At 41.6% G+C, this 19,206-nt stretch overlaps 1 protein-coding gene across 8 annotated transcripts in view; it reads left to right on the plus strand.

The window, feature by feature from the left end:
* Positions 1 to 19,206, plus strand: part of DMD (dystrophin) — a 2,236,200-nt gene that overhangs the window by 2,127,901 nt on the left and 89,093 nt on the right. For all 8 annotated transcript variants that reach the window (XM_082680764.1, XM_082680765.1, XM_082680763.1 and 5 more), the window contains 3 exons: positions 5,356 to 5,557; positions 7,974 to 8,059; positions 10,130 to 10,287. In XM_082680764.1, coding sequence (XP_082536890.1) covers positions 5,356 to 5,557; positions 7,974 to 8,059; positions 10,130 to 10,287 — 446 coding nt within the window. The remainder of the gene's footprint in view (positions 1 to 5,355; positions 5,558 to 7,973; positions 8,060 to 10,129; positions 10,288 to 19,206) is intronic.

The following is a 19,206-nucleotide window of genomic DNA, read 5'->3' on the forward strand; positions in this document are numbered from 1 at the left end:
ACCTCTTCACCCAGTGTGTTCGATAGATTGGCCAGCTGTCCCGCTCAGTTCTTGGCTTTTTAAAAGGGCATCTGAGTCGTAGCCAAGGGAGCATGTTATTCTCTTATTTTAAGCCTCTTTCTAGGCACCAGCATTATGTTAGATTTTCCCTTTTTAACACGCATTTGGTGGCTTTCTTCCCTTCGGCAACAATCTTATCTTTCTTCCTTATTGCTAAATTTTCATCCAAACTCTCTCCCCCAACAAAGAGTGTATCCCCTGGGTTCAGCCACTGGACTAGTCCATATTTAGCTGGTAGCAAGATAAGACATGCCTGGGCTTCCCCTTTGCCTTCCCCTTCTCTTCCCAATTTTTGATAAGGGGTCACATTGGTTCCATACAGAAAAATGGGACTGTCCTGTCCACTAGGCAACAAAACATGTGTGATGGTCAGCCCCAGTTAGGCGAGGTGTGAGAAAGGGGTAATCCAGTCCGTCAGTCCCTGTGGAATTCTTGCACTTACCTTTCAACTAGGTAAGGTCTTGTGCACTTACCTTTCAACTAGGTAAGGTATTGTTTGGGGATATTACCAGCCTTTGAGACTCTTAATTGTAGCCCCAGTCCAGGGACTACTAGTATGGCACTGAAAAAGAAAATTGTGGTAAAGTAAGGAACACCTGTAAGTTCCCCCACTTGAATTATCTTTTTAATTGTAATTGGTCTCTCAGGTGTCGCCCATTTATCAAAAAGTGCTAGTTCCCAGGTTCCTTTAGTTGGAACTCTACCTGCAGGCCAGAGAGGGTGAAGCTCAATGGAAGAAGGTTCTGAACTTATTTGAGCTTTTGCTCCTGCAACCAAGGAATTGAAGTTTTAGCAGACTTACCATCCGTTTGCTATCCCCTTCTAATCCATTCCGTTAGCTCCTGGAGTTCAGGTTCTACCATTTCCAGTTTCCAGTAGAAGGTTGTATTACTGATAACGAATTTCAAAGCCTGCGCTACTTCAAACCAAGGGTAGCTTGGCAACTAGCATCAATGGTTTATTTTCATCCCTTTTATTAGAATCCTCTTTTTTTCCTTTTAAAATAATGCCTTCCCCGTATTTTCAGCTAAGAATGAGTTGGGGTCTTCTGAACAATCTCCGTTCTGGCACCGATCGCTCCGGGGATGATAGTTAAGCTCAATAGCTGACGAGGACTCACAGAACCCAGATGACAGTCCTTACAAATCTACAGTTCCTGACTGTAGAAAGGAAAAGCCTGCAGTACAGCAACAGCATTAAAACAAGGATATGCGCCACAGCCACAGGATGCCTTCCAGCATGGGGTCTGGAGGGGCCAAGTGCAAGCTCCAAGTGCCCTCTCTGTACCGGGGCCACAGCAGGACGCACTTTATCTCTTGGAGCAAGAGCCACCAATGTGAGCGCACACCACTTTAGAAACCAGGGAGCACTAATTGGAGTCTCAGCCAGGATTGCGTTTAGCTGCTGGTAATCTGGACGTCTTCTTACGTAGCCAGTCCCGAACCCAGTGGCCTCCCTGAGACCAGGTCAAAATGCCTAATGTTATTGCTAGCAGCAAACAACTGTGATAACCTCTAACTCATGGCTACCCATAAACACACTGAGTCACTTCTTTTCCTTGCTTTGATCAGAGGGTCTACCTTGTGTGGCTGTTTTAGCAAAACATCTCTTGCCAACTTCAGCACCTCTGGAGTTAACCCTCACAGCAAAGATAACTACAGCAAAGTGCTTGACTTTCTTGCTGGGCAAAGATTTGCTTGGAAGGTCCTTCAGCCTGAAGTGTAAGCTGCCTGTAGAATGATGTGATGTCCACAACAGCCTCCTCTTTCCGCAGACGCCTTCTGCTGCCTGGGCCAAAAAGTCAGCAGACACATAGGAGTTATCCCACCCTTAGCCGCCCGCCCCTGTCTGTGTCTGTACTAATTAGGTTACAGGATTGTTTATATTGTTAACCTGGGGTATCCAGGTTGACCCATGGGATGAGCCCGGGGTTGTGTGGGCACCATCGGGCTTATTCTAGCCAACATTTTGGTGCTTCTTTTTTCTCCCAGTATTATTGCTAGTAGAGAATGCGGGGTGGTTTTCTTTTTCTGTACAGCCTGTAAGGACACCTTCTGCCGCCCGCCTTTCTGCTTTTCAGTACATACCTCCGTGTGTCCTGCCGTAATACCCAGAGCAGGTCTCCTCCCGTCCAGTCTCAGTTTTCCCGACTGCAAAACGATTCTGAAGGTGCTTTTGAGTTCTCAAAGCCTAGGATTCTGTAAGAGACCAAAAAAAAAAAAAAAAAAAAATCCATCTGAGCCCCTCACTTGTGGCGTATGAGGAAAAGAACAGAGTTAGCCTTTGAACCTGGGATGTCGAGAGGATGAGTAGGCACACCCAGCACCTCGGGAATCATCCACCCCATCCCATCCCATCTCCCTTTCCTGCTTTTCGTGCTTAGCAGAGAGGGTCCTGGAGAGCCGGTCGTTTTTTGTCTTGTCCCCCCTCTTTCACCCCACACCCCTGATGCATGAGGGGCACCACCACATGCTCTCTCTTCTTCAGTGGCGTCAAAACCTATAGCATCTTCTACTGTCAAAATAATTTTTGAAAGAGAGGGTCTATTAGAACATACTTGGGTTTTTATATAGCTTTAAAATGTATTCCCTAGTGAATACACTAAAGGAGAGAGAGATTTTCTCCTAAATGGAAATTCCTAGCTTGAGGTAAAAGGGTAGTTTTACAAAATTGTGTCTGCTGGTCGCTTGTTGAGGCTTCTAGAAGCAGCTAATCATTATGCTTAATGTTTCATCAAAGAATCGCAATGTATTCTTTAAGATGCTCGTCTTGAACAGTTAAGTGTATGTTTGTGGGGCAATGACATCGTCCCTATTGATTTTCTCACCTCTTTTCAAGTCCATAGTATCGGCTATATACACCTAAATAGGAGTCTTTTACAAATGGTGGCACGATAGTGAAATTCTGTTTGATATGTTTGTTTTGGGAAGATGAGCTCTCCAGTCTTCTGTGATGGACCATTCTTGTGTTTAACCACATTTGGTTTTAGCAGAGCGCACTGCACAGTATTTCTCTCCCAACTATGTCACCTCCCGCTCCTGTTATTTCAGAGCAATTGCTTTGCGCCCCTCTGGAGCTATTTATGCTCCCAATTTCCTATTCTGTGTGTTACCCATTCACCTGTACGGAGAGGAGAGTAGGCCCAATAACAAATTCATGCCATTTTGCTGTTGGTTATTTGTTTCCATCACACGGGGAAATTAGACTCTTCATACAAAAGTGAATCTAAGAATTCTCACTTGTTGGTTCTCCTATCCTTGGATATAAAGCAAAAAATGTATAATGATTACAGCAAAGTAACAGAAAGGAAATACTAGAAAAACTTCAAACCACCCATCACTTCCTTCAATATATAAAGAAACACGTTGGGAATACTGGTGTTTGGAGGAAATCTGCTCCTCTCTTCTGCTAATGTAGATGGGGTGCTGCATCCCTAAACGTTCTCATTACCTACACCTGAAAACGTGTCGTCAGAGAAAGTCAGGCACACAGCAGAGAGGATTGAAAGTTGGAGTCTTCTGTCTCTGCATGTCTCTCTGGTCTCCCATACAGTCCCCACTCGGCCTTCCCCTCCTCCTGTCCCCCTGCCCACTTGTGTTGTTATGTTTTTAAATTCTTTATTCTTTTTCCTTCCTACCTCCCTTTCAAATCAAGTTACATTCCTTTCTGCCACTTGAAACAAAGTCTTGGCTTCAATGTAAAGAGGTCATTCCTTTATCTTTCGAGTATTTTTAAGCAAAAGGAGTGGGGGCTTGGCTTTGATAGGATGAGTGCTGGCCAGGGTATTTTAAGAAAACTGGTCCATGGAAACAGAGAGGTTTACTCACTGGGATAAAAGACAAAGGAAAAAAAAAACCTCCTGCTTCCACCCCAGGTCTCCTTCATGCTTCCAGGGAAACTTCAAAAGGTTACTATTTTCCTTTTTGAAAAGAGGAAAACATGCACTACAGAGGTATTAACCTACATAGGTATTAACCACCATTTTGGGGGTTCGTCCTTAGCATTTAATTAGAAGTAGCCACAAATAGTAACAAGTAAAATGCTTTAAAGCCTTAAATTTGCATCTGTTTAGTTTGGGGCAAGCTGTTTACTGATGGGGATGGTGGTGTTTATCTGCAGTTACATTTATAATTGTGTTGCCTCCCCCCCATATGTGAGAGATTTACTTAATTACCATTGATTCTTACTCTCAAAGGACTGAGAATTCAGATCAGAGCTTGGATGTATAAGGTGTTATAAAAGCAATGTTGTTCCGTTTCCAATTTGGCTAATAAATTGGCTTTACAGAAAAGCATCTTTCTGTGACACTTGGGAGTAAACCTTACGATTTGCTGATGTTGGGCAGTGTTGAGGCTTCACTTTTGATAAATGTTTGTCTTTCAGTATATGATTAAATACCACCTCAGAACCTCCACCCCCCCCCAAAAAAAACTTATAAAGTTCTTAGCGGACTTGAAAAGTACGTTGTAGACTAATTTGAAGGTGAGAGGAGAAATAAGTGAGCCTTGTAGAGGCTTCACTTTTGATAAATGTTTGTCTTTCAGTATATGATTAAATACCACCTCAGATCACGGGAACCTCCACCCCCCCAAAAAAACTTATAAAGTTCTTAGCGGACTTGAAAAGTACGTTGTAGACTATAATTTGAAGGTGAGAGGAGAAATAAGTGAGCCTTGTATCTGAAAACTGGATAGCTGATGCATTTATTTTAGTTTGCCTATAGAAAATTTTAGTGAAGTTATTTTTTCACCTCGTGTTAATGTAGCAGAGAGATTAGGAGGTGACTGGTATTTCAAGGAGGAAAACGCTTAACGATTATAAATGCATAGCTGGAAATAAGAGTTTACACAACCCTAACCATGCAGATTAATCAAACTGACCTTCTCTAGTACTAATACGAGAAGGTATTCTCAGAAACTCTTCGAAAATCTCTAGTAAAACAGTTTTTTTTCTTTCTAATTCAGGTGGAAATGACTGTGTTCCTATAGAACACTCTAGGTCCCCTTAACGCTCAAGTATTTCCTAATAGTTTAGGAATGGGAACTGTCTCTTCATCCACATCTTCACCCAGTGCCAGTGGGAGTTAAGGACAGTCTCAGAGCTTGAGTACTCATCACACTTACCAAACTTAGAGCTGAGGGGTGAAAAGAAAACCCTTTAATAAAAGAGGGTAGGGTTCGGGTTTGCTGTTTACTAACGGGTACAAGCCAATCCTACCAGGATTGTCAAAAAGGAAAACAGTGAAAGAAGGCTTTTCCCCCTTGAATCACCTGTGATTTTATGTGGCTCTTGCAGTGGATCTCCTGAGCCTGTCAGCTGCATGCGACGCCCTGGACCAGCACAACCTCAAGCAAAATGACCAGCCCATGGACATCCTGCAGATCATTAATTGTTTGACCACTATTTATGATCGCCTGCAGCAAGAGCACAACAATCTGGTCAACGTCCCTCTCTGCGTGGATATGTGTCTCAATTGGCTGCTGAATGTATATGACACGTACGTATAGCAGGCTTTCTCCAGACTATACCACTGGACACTTAGTCTACAGAACGGTGACGGTGTAATTAGCATCACAGCAGGGCTCCAGTCTAGAAATATGGTACTCAGGATGAAAGTTTCATGAAGCCATGTGACCTAATGCTATCCCCGTGATTAATCATTTTTGCTTTTTTTTTTTTTTTTTTTTTTTGCGGTACGCGGGCCTCTCACTGTTGTGGCCTCTCCCGTTGCGGAGCACAGGCTCCGGACGCGCGTGCCCAGCGGCCATGGCTCACGGGCCCAGCCGCTCCGCGGCATGTGGGATCCTCCCGGACCGGGGCATGAACCTGCGTCCCCCGCATCGGCAGGTGGACTCTCAACCACTGCGCCACCAGGGGAGCCATCATTTTTGCATTTAATGGAACTGAAAAATACTTTGATAAGCTAGGAGGTAAGAACTAGAATGTAGAATGCTCTCATTAGATTAGAAAACAAACCAAACCCTGAGATACTCATTTTTCATATAGTAGAATGAGTCAGTGTGTAGCCATTAGTTCTTTCCCTTTCTTGCCTGTGAATTTCGAATTCCTCCGTCCTCTTCAGGGGTGACTCCCTCTCACCGGCAGAAAGGGGTGTGCTCCTGGAGATGCTGACACACCTGTCACCAGCTCTGAATAGTGTTAGCTGATACTCGAGAGATTTTTTTGCAGAAGGGTGTAAATTGATAAGCCAAAAAAAGAAAAAAGCCCTAGTGCAGCAAATCCAGATCCTCAAACTGGGGAAGTCTTTTTTTTTTTTTTATAAGGATTTACGAAGTTTCACTTTGGCACCTCCATTCATCCCTCCCTCTTAGAAAACACTCGTTTCTTTTGGATTGCACATAGGAGAACTCCCCACTTTTGTCTTGAGCTTAATGAAGACAATTGAGGAAGGTAGCAGAAGGAATTGGTCTTAATTTGGTCTTAATTGGTCTTAACTGAATTCTTCTTAGACATCAAAATTACTATACGCCTGATTTCACATGTCAACAAGAACGTATTCGGCATTTGGAAATCTGGGAAGGTCTTCTGAAAGGAGTTGCGTAGCAACTATTTGCTTTTGCCTTTGGTGTAGATTTCTGCCACCTCCTGGATATAAATGTATACCTTTTTTTCTTTGTTATTTTGGTAAGGTATTGCTTTTTAAGTTCCAAGATCACCTGGCTGTTGAATTCTCATCATTATCTACCAAGCCCTTGATCCTGTTGGATTTTAATTACAGATTATCCTTAGATTTGCTTTGATAAGGGTTTCTATTCAGGTCTTCCCTCAAATATATTTTGGCACCATTCTCTTTGCAGATGACGTACGAGTGGATTCTGAGTAGATAACTTCCCTTCCCTATGCCTGAAAATTATCTGGGGACAACTTTAACTCCTTGAAGACCTGAGTCACTATATAAAGTTTCTTAAACCTTGATTTGCCGTTTTAAAGAGGGAAAAAGATAAAATCTTCCAATGATAGTACTTTTGTTAACGTAGTAGGACCCGGGATTTCTGCTTGACTAATGGATTTAGTGAATTGCACCAGTTGAAAGCTGAGCATATCGCTCACCAGAAATAACCACTCTTGGGACCTATCCTTTGCAGTTATTCTACAGACTTTTTTTAACCGACATATATGATTTAGTTGTTTTTCATAACAAAATAAAAGCTGAAAATCATCAAAAGACATTTTCTACACAATGAAAAACTTCTCATTCTTTTAAGTTCTTCCCATGGGCAAAATGAACTTGTTAATAAATTTGTCATGTGGAATGGTTTCTATGTAAAGTGAAAGCATACCTATGTTAAAACACTGCTATAGCAATAGGTTATTTTTAAATTGCTCTTTAAGATCATCTATTCAAATGCTCCCTAATAGACTGTATCATATTTTTCTTGTAGGGAGAAACGTTCATATTTTATACTGTGTGTTTTGTGACCTGAAGTGATTAATTTTCTTCTCAATAAGGGGCAATCTGATGAATGTCTAAATGAGTGTTAAGAGAGCAGAGCAGTTAGTTACTGGTATTTTTTGGCTTCAATAACTGAAGTAGGGGATTTTCTTAGTACATTGTAGTAGCTCTTCCCCTTATGGACATAAACCCAGGTGGCTCTCCATAGATGAATAAAAGGATATTCTTCTTATTTTTATGTAGAGAAACTCTTACCATTCAAGGAAGGGCTTTTAAGAATTGAAAACTTGGTAAGTGTTCACTGGTCGCGTTGGTCAAATTTCCATCGCGTTCTGGGTCATCAGCCAAAGAGAGAATGAACTCAGAAACATTCTTAATGATCTTAATAAAACAATGGTCAGTAGCGTTTCCATATCCAAGGTTTTTTCTCTTAACTAAGAAGTGTTTATCGTTCAGTAAAGTGTCAGTAATTGTTTTCTGCTTTGATTATTCATAACAGGGGGCGAACAGGGAGGATCCGGGTCCTGTCTTTTAAAACTGGCATCATTTCTCTGTGTAAAGCACATTTGGAAGACAAGTACAGATGTAAGTCGTGTATATGAACTCAGTATTCTTTGATTAATGTTGGCTAATTACCCCAGTTTTAGATGGGGAATAACACGGTGTTCTTATTTGACAGCAGGTTCCTCATGTAAGATGTAGAACTACTTTCAGACTGTCATAAAATGTGATGTGTGCCGCTCCATGTCAGATGTTAAATTGTAGTTATCTAAATAGAGAATGAGGATTAACTTCTCCAGTCCGAGTATTATTTTACATTACATTGACTGTGTCTGAGTAAAACACATGTTCCTCGGGGGTAAAGTCCGATTTCCTAACCCCTTTGTCTAAGTCAGGAAAATAAATGTGAAGGTTTAATCTGTGCACTTGCCTCGTCTTTGGATGAAACCTTGTTTATTTTATAATCATCTTACTGCGAGTTGTACTGACATACCCAATTCTGTGATGTGATTAACATTTTATTATTTGAGAGACAGCTTGCCATTTCTTACAGGGTAAATAACACCTTAAAGAATTTCCTTTTGATTAGCTGTTGGGCTCTTCTGCTCAAAATTTGTAAATCCAAATTAAAAGCAAATGCTAGAGGAGGGACCGTGGAGATGACTAAGTAACCATTCATTCCCATCGTGAAGGAATGTACTTGTTTTTCCCCTTTAAATGCTCGTGAGAAATCTTTTCGGTAGGAATATTAAACAAACCTAGTGTATCTTGTCTTTTCTCTTTTCCCCTAAGGCCTAGCCACACAGGGATGTGGAGATGTGCTGAGCTTAAGGACGGGCAGGAGATAAAAGAGATTGAATTCCTCCAAAGCCACGCTGTGTCCTACTGCTCATTTCCCCCCTAGGAGTAAATTTCCACAAAATACACAAGCTCTTTTAGCTCTCACTTTTATGTAGTTTCCACTTGAGTTTTCTCATCCTAAGAACCCAAGAAAAAAGAACAGAACAGCTTTTGTTAGCCATTTGAAAATGTGTTTTGGATAAAACAGAATATTTCTGTGGGCTTTCGTCCTTTAAATATCGTAGTTACTTGTGATAGGTATGGTACCAGCACATCGTGATACTAACTTGATTCATCAAGGAAGCTTCCAGTTTGTGTTTCAAATAACTACTGAGAGGGAACAGGTTTGAGGTTGGCGAAACAAAAATGTTAACTTCAAGCGGGGCTATTTGAAGATAATTCATAATTCTGAACTTACGTGTGTGTACTGGAGAGACGAGAAAATGCTGTGAGAGCTCAGTGTTGTTACTGCCATCTTAAATATCTCGTTAAAACATTTAATGTCTTAGAGTTTAAAGTGTGCTTATGAGTAGGAAAATATTCCGTGGATTTACTTTTTGGGCAACTTTTATTTGAATACAAGGTAGGATTAAAATAATTGTATTTCTGAGACCAAAACATGTTGCAAGTGTTTGGCGTATTCATTCATTCCTTGAATGCACGTATATTGGGCACCTGCTATCCTCCACCTGCTGCTCTCCTACTGCACACATTTCCGGCACACAGTTGACCAAGATACGGTCCCAACCTTGAGGGGATATCATTCTTCAGTCAAAAAGACACATATTAAATCAGTGACAGTGTAAAGTGATATGAGCTAATTACGAATATGTACAGCATCCTGTGGGAACATGTACGAGAAACTCAGTGATCGTATGACTTCATAAAGAAGGCCCAATTTTGATATATTTTGGAAGCTGCTGTCCGAAGGGGGATGGTGCTTTGGGCCCGTTCTGTGTTTCTTAAGGCTGAAACATTTATTTTATGATGGTGGTCACGTCATATATATAAAATATTTTCTAAAGTATTATGTTCTGGCTTAGGAAAAACTCACATGTCAGAACTGTACGTAAGCTCTCGTTACTTGCAGGGCTGTAGTTTATTTAAACGTTGTCACACTTCATATATACACAGTGATGATTAACTTGATCCATAAAAATAATAAATGTGCAGATTAGTGTACAGTAGAAGTACACGGTGGGAATATTGGCTGCTCTTGCGAATTGGTGCTGGAGTTGAGCTGGTCCTTAGATTCTGCTAACATCTACTTCGTTCTGCTTTTGGATGGTTGCAATTCTCTTTTTCCTTTTGTAGACCTTTTCAAGCAAGTGGCCAGTTCAACTGGATTTTGTGACCAGCGCAGACTGGGCCTCCTTCTGCATGATTCTATCCAAATCCCAAGACAGTTGGGTGAAGTCGCATCCTTTGGGGGCAGTAACATTGAGCCGAGTGTCAGGAGCTGCTTCCAATTTGTAAGTTATTCACCTTCTCAAGTAACATACTTATTCTTTTGTATTTTAGAAATTAATATAAAACCCCACAGAACTGTAGTTTCTCATGTTAGCTCTTCCATAGGCAGGTAGGTAAGGGATTTTTGATATTTGAAACCTCTGTAGGCAGTGGCTTCTGGAACTGTGGGTTTGGGGAGAGAGGACAGTGCAAAGGAAGGGAAAGAAATCTGCGTCTGCAGCCAGAACCCCGCAGTTCCTAAGATGTTGGGAGGGAAGGGAGTCTGCATGGTTTAGCGAGGGAGGAAATAATCTCCAGCCAGAGAAATCCTTTGTAAAAAAGAAAATGACCTTTATCTGTGAGTATCTTAGTCTCTTAGTTTTTTTTTTCTAACCTAATTCTGTCATCGTAGCCTTCTTTTCAGTAGCTGTTGGTAAATAGTTGACACAGCTATCTTTTTTAAAAAAAATAAATTTATTTATTTACTTTTGGCAGCATTGGGTCTTTGTTGCTACGCGCGGGCTTCAGTAGTTGTGGCTCACGGGCTCTAGAGCGCAGGCCTAGTAGTGGTGCATGGGCTTAGTTGCTCTGCGGCATGTGGGATCCTCCCAGACCAGGGCTCGAACTCGTGTCCCCTGCATTGGCAGACGTATTCTTAACCACTGCGCCACCAGGGAAGTCCCTAAAGTTTTCCTTTTGTAACTTTGACATTCCTCTGCCGTTCCAAGGCCTGGATGGTGACTTCCCATAGGCTTACAACCAGGTTGGAGGTTTGTACTCTCTGCTAATGTCTGTCACTAGCTCCACACACTCCTGTCCATTCTCCTTCGTATCCTGCTGCCCCAGTGCCTTTTCCACACCATAATCGGTGTCCCCAGAAATACCCTCTTCCTCCCAAGTGCCTCAGCACTCCGTTGATAGCCATTTAGTTTGTTTCTCTTTTTTGGTAAGATAGATAATGCTTCAGTGAACATCTTTATGTAGTTAGCTCTTTTCTTTGACACAAGTTTTTCCCTTAGGATAAATTCTCAGAAATGGGATTAACAGATATAAACAGTTTTGTGGCTTTTTTGATACATATTACCAGATGGCTTTTTGTCAAAAGTTGTTTGTAGTACCACCAGCACTGAAGGAATGAGGTATTTGGAGTGTTACATTATTCACAGTGTTCTTATGTTGTTTTTCAAATGGTAAGAACTATTTTTCTTGTATGGGATTTCTCGATCCGTCCGTGGTAATCTCATTACCGATAGAACTAGGTGTACAAATAACTGGGTTCGACCTGTATGTAGTCTGACCACAGACTAGGGTAAAACCATAGAAGGCCTTCTGGGCAGAACATTTTGAATATTTAGCTATTTAGAGCACTTTCAGCATTCATTTAATAGTTCACTGGGCAGAGTAAATAAATGCACACATAGTAAGGCCACTTAATGTAGCATTGGGTATACTGTTTGGATCGTTTTGCCAAAATTATGGCAAATTGCCTGTAAAAGTAAAACAGATGTGGAGAAATAAATGCATTTTTTCACCTCATACTCAAATCTCCCAAAACATGAACAGACTATCACTTCCTCTGGGTTTTTTCTTACATGTTGCTGCATTAGCATTTCTACTCCAGAACGTAGACACAAGTAACTTTCACACAATGAATATTAATGGCCACAAATAGTCCAGATCCATTTTTTTCAAAACCCTATTATAAAACAACTTACAGTGCTTAATTTTTTTTCCGAAGCGTTTTCTCTTCAGTCAAGTTTCAGTGACTTTTTACTTTCTAATTGTGAAACCACACACACACACACACACGTACACACACACGTGTTCGCATATACATATATACACAGCTGTTTATGTCTTGTGACTGAGGTTGAGAGTAACGGTCAGAGCTCGAACCTGCCGACAGCCATCTCTATTGAGAGACGGTTCCTGCCGCGAAGTCAGGCGGGCTGGCCTCAGGGCCACTGGAGCCATTGTCCTGTCACCTCGCGGAACTGATGGTGCTGCAGCCACCGTCACCCTCACTGCAGACTCTGGCTCTCTCTGGTTTTTTTTTTTATGTATCTGACATATAACATGGTGTGAATTTAAGGTGTACAGCACGTTGATTTGATGCATTTGTATATTGTAATATGATTGCCATTGTAGCAGTAGTTAGTGCCATCACGTCATATAATTACCATTTCTCTTTTGTGGTGGGAATAAGTAAGCTCTGGCCTCTTGAACTTGGTTGTCGGGACAAGGGGCTGCTGAACAGAAACTCTACTTTCCGTCGTGCCGTCCTCTTATCAGGAGCCCGGTCTGTTCCACGACTGCCTGTTGCATTCTCTTGCGGGATGCTTGCCTTCTTCACTCACCTGCTTCCTCTTGTTTCGCTCTGTCCCTGTCCCTGTAACAGCTACACTCTCTTCTCAGCGTCAGAACTTTGAACTCAGTCCACTACCTGATCGCATAGTGGTTGAACACATCCTGGCTAGCCAGTCTCGAAGCTCTCAGAAAGGTCTTTTCTGAGACTGGGGGGAAATCTATCAAGATATTAACAGTGGTGACAGGACGGGGTTTTTTCCCTACTCTTTTGTATTTTCCAGATTTTCTTCTTTGAACATTTAGAATTAGAAAAAAAAATGAGTAAAGTGCTAACTTTTCTTTTTAAGGGAAAGAAGCATCTTTTGTGTGATTCCTGTTCATTGCCACTCATACGCTATTTTCAGGCCTTCTCATCACTTGCATAGATTATTGCACTGTCTTCCTAGCAAGCCTCCTCTAGACCCCCTGGTGCCTTTTGTCAGTCTCACTGCTCTCATACCGGTTTTACAGAAACGTATTCAGTGTATGACACCGTGCTTCGAAATCTTCAATTTCTTTTCACGGTCCACTGAATAAATCCTAATTTCTCTACTTAACTCTCAGACCTTTCCTGATCTGTTTCCATAGCTGCTCACGGTTTGCTTTCACTACCAAGTAACAGATTCTCCCTACCATTTGTACTAACCATGCTTGTAAATAATACTGTTACTACTGCTACTGATGGTAATATTCTACTTTTGTTCACACAGTTCTCATTTAATCTTCCCAAACCCTTTGAAGAGAATAGAATAAGCAGGTTGGGGGGGTTGTTTTATGGTTTTTTTAATAGATGAACAATTTATCAGCGCCCCTGCGTTTCCTCAGCTGGTGGAAGAGTTTGATTCCTAGTCCAGAGCGCATGCCTCCCCCCCACCCCCGCCCATTTTCCGCCTCATCCCCAAATATGCATTTTTTCATTTTAAGGCTCTCCAGCTTCCCAAGGTGAAATAACAGGCATTTTTTTTCTGGGTCTCTGCTAGAATACATGATGCCATAACAAAATAGGGAACATAGGAGAGTTGGGGAGAAGAGGAATCCTCACTTTAAGACACTGAGCGTTGGCAAATTGGATGTTGCTAAAAGGCTGTGGTGCACGTCCTATGGGTACAGAGCCGGGTGAGGTTTATATTACTCAGATTTGGGGGCCCTCTCTACTTGGTAGGAATTGGCAGTCTGCGTGAACAGATCCATTGTGAATTCTTCCTTCAGAATTGGCGTCCTAACCCTGGCGGGCTTTTCCTCAGCCAGGAGCTCTGGCTATCACCTTGCCTTTCGGAAACCATGCAGCATGCATGAAAATTCAATGTTTGCTGGAGGGAAAGATAACAGGAGTGATAATGCCCCCTGCCCTTTGTTTGAAGCATAAGACCTTGGGAATGGGGCCGGGCTGGTTCCTTCAGCAAGCTTGTGCTCAAAGGCTGTTCCTTCTACCAGCCTAAGGAAATGAACAGCAGGAAAGTACTTGTTTCTCCTACAAATACATTCCCTGCATCACAGAAGGAGAAGTTGACTTCCGACTGTAGTCTTTTTATTTCCTTTTTTTTTTTTTTGTCACCGACTAGAAAACTTCCTTCTTTTCAAGTCGGTACAGTTAGGAAAGTGTTGGCTTCTGGCTCAGACAAGGGCCTGGCAGGGACAGGAGGAGAGCAGAGCAGTGTTTTCACGTGCAGTGGTAGCTGGGTGATCTTTTTATAGGTTTCCTCAGCCCATCTGGGGATGGATGGCGGTGATGGTTGCACAACAGTATGTATACACTTAATACCATTGAACTATCCACTTAAAAATGGTTAAGATCGTAAATTTTATGGTATATGTATCTTACCACAATTTTAAAAAATTGGAAAAAAAAACCCCCAAAAACTTCTTAAAGAGAAAAGGAATTGCCAAGTCCAAATAAAATGCTTTGCCTATTTAAAAATCAGTATAGGTCCATCAAGGAATTATCCACGAGGCCAGGAGATGAAGTCACATCTGTGGGTTTTAAAAGGGAAAATTCACTATAAACGCATGGATTTGACAGTAGTATCTTCGCTGATATTAAAGGAGGCAACAGGATACGTTTCTACATTAGAAGCGTATGGCAGTCAACACGTGTACTGGGAAAATGACTCTTTTGGGCATTAGTAGAAGTAAAGATTTGAAACTAGTTTGTTTTGGAAATACAGCTTCAGTTAATGCATCATCGGGTTGATCTGCTTTCATATTCCATGGGATCTTCCCTGTTGACAGAATAGATTGATCCTTATGACCTCCGCAAGGCCGGGTCTGCCCTGGCAGTGAGTCAACAGGCTGCCCGAAGGAACCTGAGACATTGTCCACATCTCTCCTTCTTCAGATGAGAAAACTGAAACCCACATAGGCAGAGTGAATATTTTCTCCATTCTGCAATTATATTTATGTCAGAACTAGACATCAGGCCCAAGTTCCCTATGTTCCAAGCCAGCATTTCCTTCTGCTAAACCATCTGAGTAGAAATAAATGGCTTTAACCAGTTCAAATATTAGACTGAACGAAGAAAGTGTTAGCATGATCCTTTATGTGAATTTTAGGTTATAATAGGATATGTGGGTAAATGAACACGCCTTCACCTACCCCAACACACATGTGTACACACACACTATGATCTGTATTTAAAATACTCTAATCCCAATTTCAGGTGTCTAGTCTACTTCCAAATGAAATGAAATAGTATTTCCTCTTAGGTGGGCAAAACTTTACGCTTTTAAGTGACTCCAGAAAAGAGTCATGTGTCTGTAAATTGGTATTTGGCAGTGCCCTGAGAGGTACTCCCTTCTCCCCTCCCCCCGATAGTCTTTGTAGTATTTTCTTCTGTAAACATTGTAAGCACCTTATTGTTTAGACAGAATCGAGTGTACCAACTTTGTATTCAATATGCTTCACCTACAAGAGCTTGCGTGCCAAAAGCTGTTTATTCTGCATCTGTTTTCTGCCTCCTGTTGTATTCATGCGTTCAAAATGAATAAGTTGCTTTTTCATCTGTCTTCTGAGTTTTTATATTCCTCTGACAAAAATGAATATCATCTGTGCACAGTTGCTGTAATATAGAATGATACAGAAATGGGAATAAATTACCACCTCAACTGTCGAGAACTAGTGTGTGTGTGTAAATAGTAAATCATTCCAGGACATCTGGAGTAGTGAGTGGCAGAGTGGTTAAGCACATAGGCCCTGAAGCTGGCTGCCCAGGTTCAAATCCCAGCTCTGCTGTTTGCTGGGTGTGCAACCTTGGGCACATTTCTTGACCTTCCTGGCCCCTAAGCTCCTGGAGCAGTTGTGAGGATTAAGTGAGCTAATAGAGGCAGGGCACGCAGAGTGGTGGGCACATAGTTAGTTATGATTATCTGAAGTGTATTTTAACATGAGACTAGCCCACCACGATCAACAATTCCTTTTGTCCATAACCCAGCATCTGTAGATGAGAGTTTAGAGACTCTTGAGATGGTGTTAAAGTACCATGCCAACACACTTCTTAACTAGTTCAGCAGCGTTCCTCATGCCAATTGATCACATTTTATATTTCCCATCCTTAAAATAACTCCTAAAAAATCTGCTTTGCCTAGGTTTCCTTTGGCCGTTATGGGCCCTTTTGGGACTTCCCTGGCGGTCCAGTTGTTAAGAGGCCGCGCTTCCACTGCAGGGGGCGCGGGTTCGATCCCTGGTCGGGGAACTAAGATCCCGCATGCCTGTATGGAGCGGCCTAAAAAAACAAAATAAAATAAAGGTGTTCCTTCAAAAGAAAACAATATGGGCCCTTTGGTCGTACGGACATTCTTTTTACACCCGTTTGGACTGATGAATACTCACTAATAACTACGATATAAGTTACTAGCGCTTGGTATGTATAAGTAGAGCTAGCGTCACTGAGCTCCTACTGGGCCTGCTCATGGACAGAATTCCTGCAAATTTTGGGGAAAGACCTTTTATCAGGGTATCATCAGCATTGTCTGGAGTTCACTATTGGTTTTCAGTTGCTCTTCTTTTCTATTTTGACTATAAGCTGTGGTGGTTTACCTTCATAATTATGTCGTGGTTTATGCTGTTAATTTCTCCATGTGGAGTGGTAGATATTTTCTTCACCAGTGTTTCAAAGATAGGTTTGTGTTGGAGTTGAAACCTGTTTCATTTATACACTTACTGCTAAGGAAAAGCACATGTCATTCTGTTTCTCCTTTTTACCCTTCTAGAGCAGAAGTCTTTGTTAGGACCAAATTTTCCTTCCTCTCCTCCCCTCCCCTCCCCTCTCCCTGCTTTCCTACAAAAGCTGAGGCAGAGGTGCTAATGAAAAAAACCTTTTTTTTTTTGAGAGCCATGCTTTTAGTTGAAGTGTATTCTGGACTCCCTTTGATCAGTTCACCATTAATTCTAACTCAAACTGCTACTTACCCACAAAGCTCAGAGAAACAAGGAAATATGAGTTCAACATTTACCATTTTCTTTTTTCCCATGTTTGTCACTGGCTTGTAAATTGGATTTTTTTAAAAAACATCTGTCTTTCTACGAAGATTATTTAAGATAAAGGGAAGTGCAAAACTTCTTCCTGGGACACCCTTATCTGTTTATCCAGGGTGTCTTGATACACTAACAGCTAAAGTGGTTTTTTTGGTTTGCTTTGGGTTTTGGGGGAGGGCATTTGAAAAAATAGTAAAAAAAAAAAAAAAAATTCTAATTAGCTTTTTTTTTTTTTGGCGGTACGCGGGCCTGTCACTGTTGTGGCCTCTCCCGTTGCGGAGCACAGGCTCCGGACGCGCAGGCTCAGCGGCCATGGCTCACGGGCCCAGCCGCTCCGCGGCATGTGGGATCTTCCCGGACCGGGGCACGAACCCATGTCCCCTGCATCGGCAGGCGGACTCTCAACCACTGCGCCACCAGGGAAGCCCTAGCTTTTTTTTTTAAGCTACATTAAAAAAATACAGTACAGTCTGTTCCAGTGTTCACTTCTCTGAGTTTAGACATATAGTTTTGTCACCACCACTACAATCAAGACAGAACATTTGCATCACCCCTAACATTCCCTCTTGTTTTGTTGTCATCCTGCCTGCTCCCAGTCTCTGTGTTCTGTTCCTATACTTTTGCCTCTTCCTGAACTGGATTTTAAATGATTGTAGGAGGCAGCAGTGGAAGAGTTAATGTGCTGTCTTGTACTTGAGCATAATTTGTCCTGATACCTACTTGAGAAAAGATATTCCATGATATCTACAGGCAGATATATGTGCTCTACCATGTATCTGTGAAAGTTTTCTGTTAAATAAGAACTCTCTAGCATAAATGAATAACATTGAGTATACTTACAGGTTTGCATAGATTTAAAAATTGTGCTTCTGTTCCCTGGAGCCATGGTGTTAATTGGTTTATTAGTCAGGTGGAGTGGAAAGCCTGAGGTCAGGACAGTTGTCCTTGAACATGTAAATGAAGAGCGGATAATCACTGCGTGTTACTGTTTGGGCTTATTTTATCTTTAATGGGTGATTCAGAGTCCTCATTAATATTTAGAGCAGTGACTGCTGGCCTCCAACCTGCTCATTATCTTCAGAACTTTAAATAAAATACTTGATTTCTACCCAAGACAGCAGTTATGGGAAGCCTTTTACTTCTTCTTGTCTCATGAACACAGCTGTTGACCTCTCAATCCTTATTTGAAACAAGAAAAATTTCTGGTAACGTTGGGCTTCTTCAACTCGTATTTATGGCTGAAAATTCATAGTCGGGTATCTGGGGAAAGCACATCTCGGCCGAGTATATGAGGGGACACATTAGAACAATGAAGCTAAGGACAGGGAGGACATCAGTTTGGTGTTAGGTTTGTGTTTTGCGAGAAAACTAGTCCTGAAGAGTTTTTCACATTTTATACCATTGGTTATTAATGCATTTCCCCCTCCCCTATCACAGTTATCACAGTTCCTTACACTCTTGCCTTCCTTGCCCTCCCCCCAGGAAGGGGGGTGCTTGGTGAGAAACAATGGTTTCCAACCAGTGTTTTATTTTGAAAAAATTTCAAGTATAAAGAAGAGTTGAAAGGATAGTATGATCAACACCTGTACGTCTCGTACATCTGTCCAACCCCTGGTTAGCGTTTTGCCCCATTTACATTTCACTTTTCCCATGTATGTGTGCCTTTGAATCTACACACACAGACACATCTTTCTCCTTTACCATTTAAAGGTGAAAGGCCATCATACCATAAAACATAAACCCCTGAACATTTCACCATATATCTTGTTTCAAAAAGCCTTTCTCCTGCATAACTGCAATACTGTTGCCACACACAAATTTAACATTAAGTCAGTCATATCATCTAGCTTGCAGTCCACATTGAAATGTCCCCATGGCTTTGGAATGTTCCTTATTTCTGGTAGTTTTCTTCCAGGATCCAGTCAAGGTCTTTGTCTTTCATTGGCTTGTCATGCCTCTGTACTTTCACTTAATCTGAACAGTCTCCCAGCATTTTTTGGTTTTTTCATTCATGATATTGACATTTTTGAAGAGTCCAAGCAGCTTTCTTAAGAATGCCTCATATTCTGGATTTTTCTGGCTGTTTCTTTGGATTAGATTCAAGTTGAATTTTTTTGTTTTGGCAA

This window comes from Grampus griseus (genome assembly GCF_964374135.1).
Source record: "Grampus griseus genome assembly, chromosome: X".
NCBI lineage: Eukaryota > Metazoa > Chordata > Mammalia > Artiodactyla > Delphinidae > Grampus > Grampus griseus.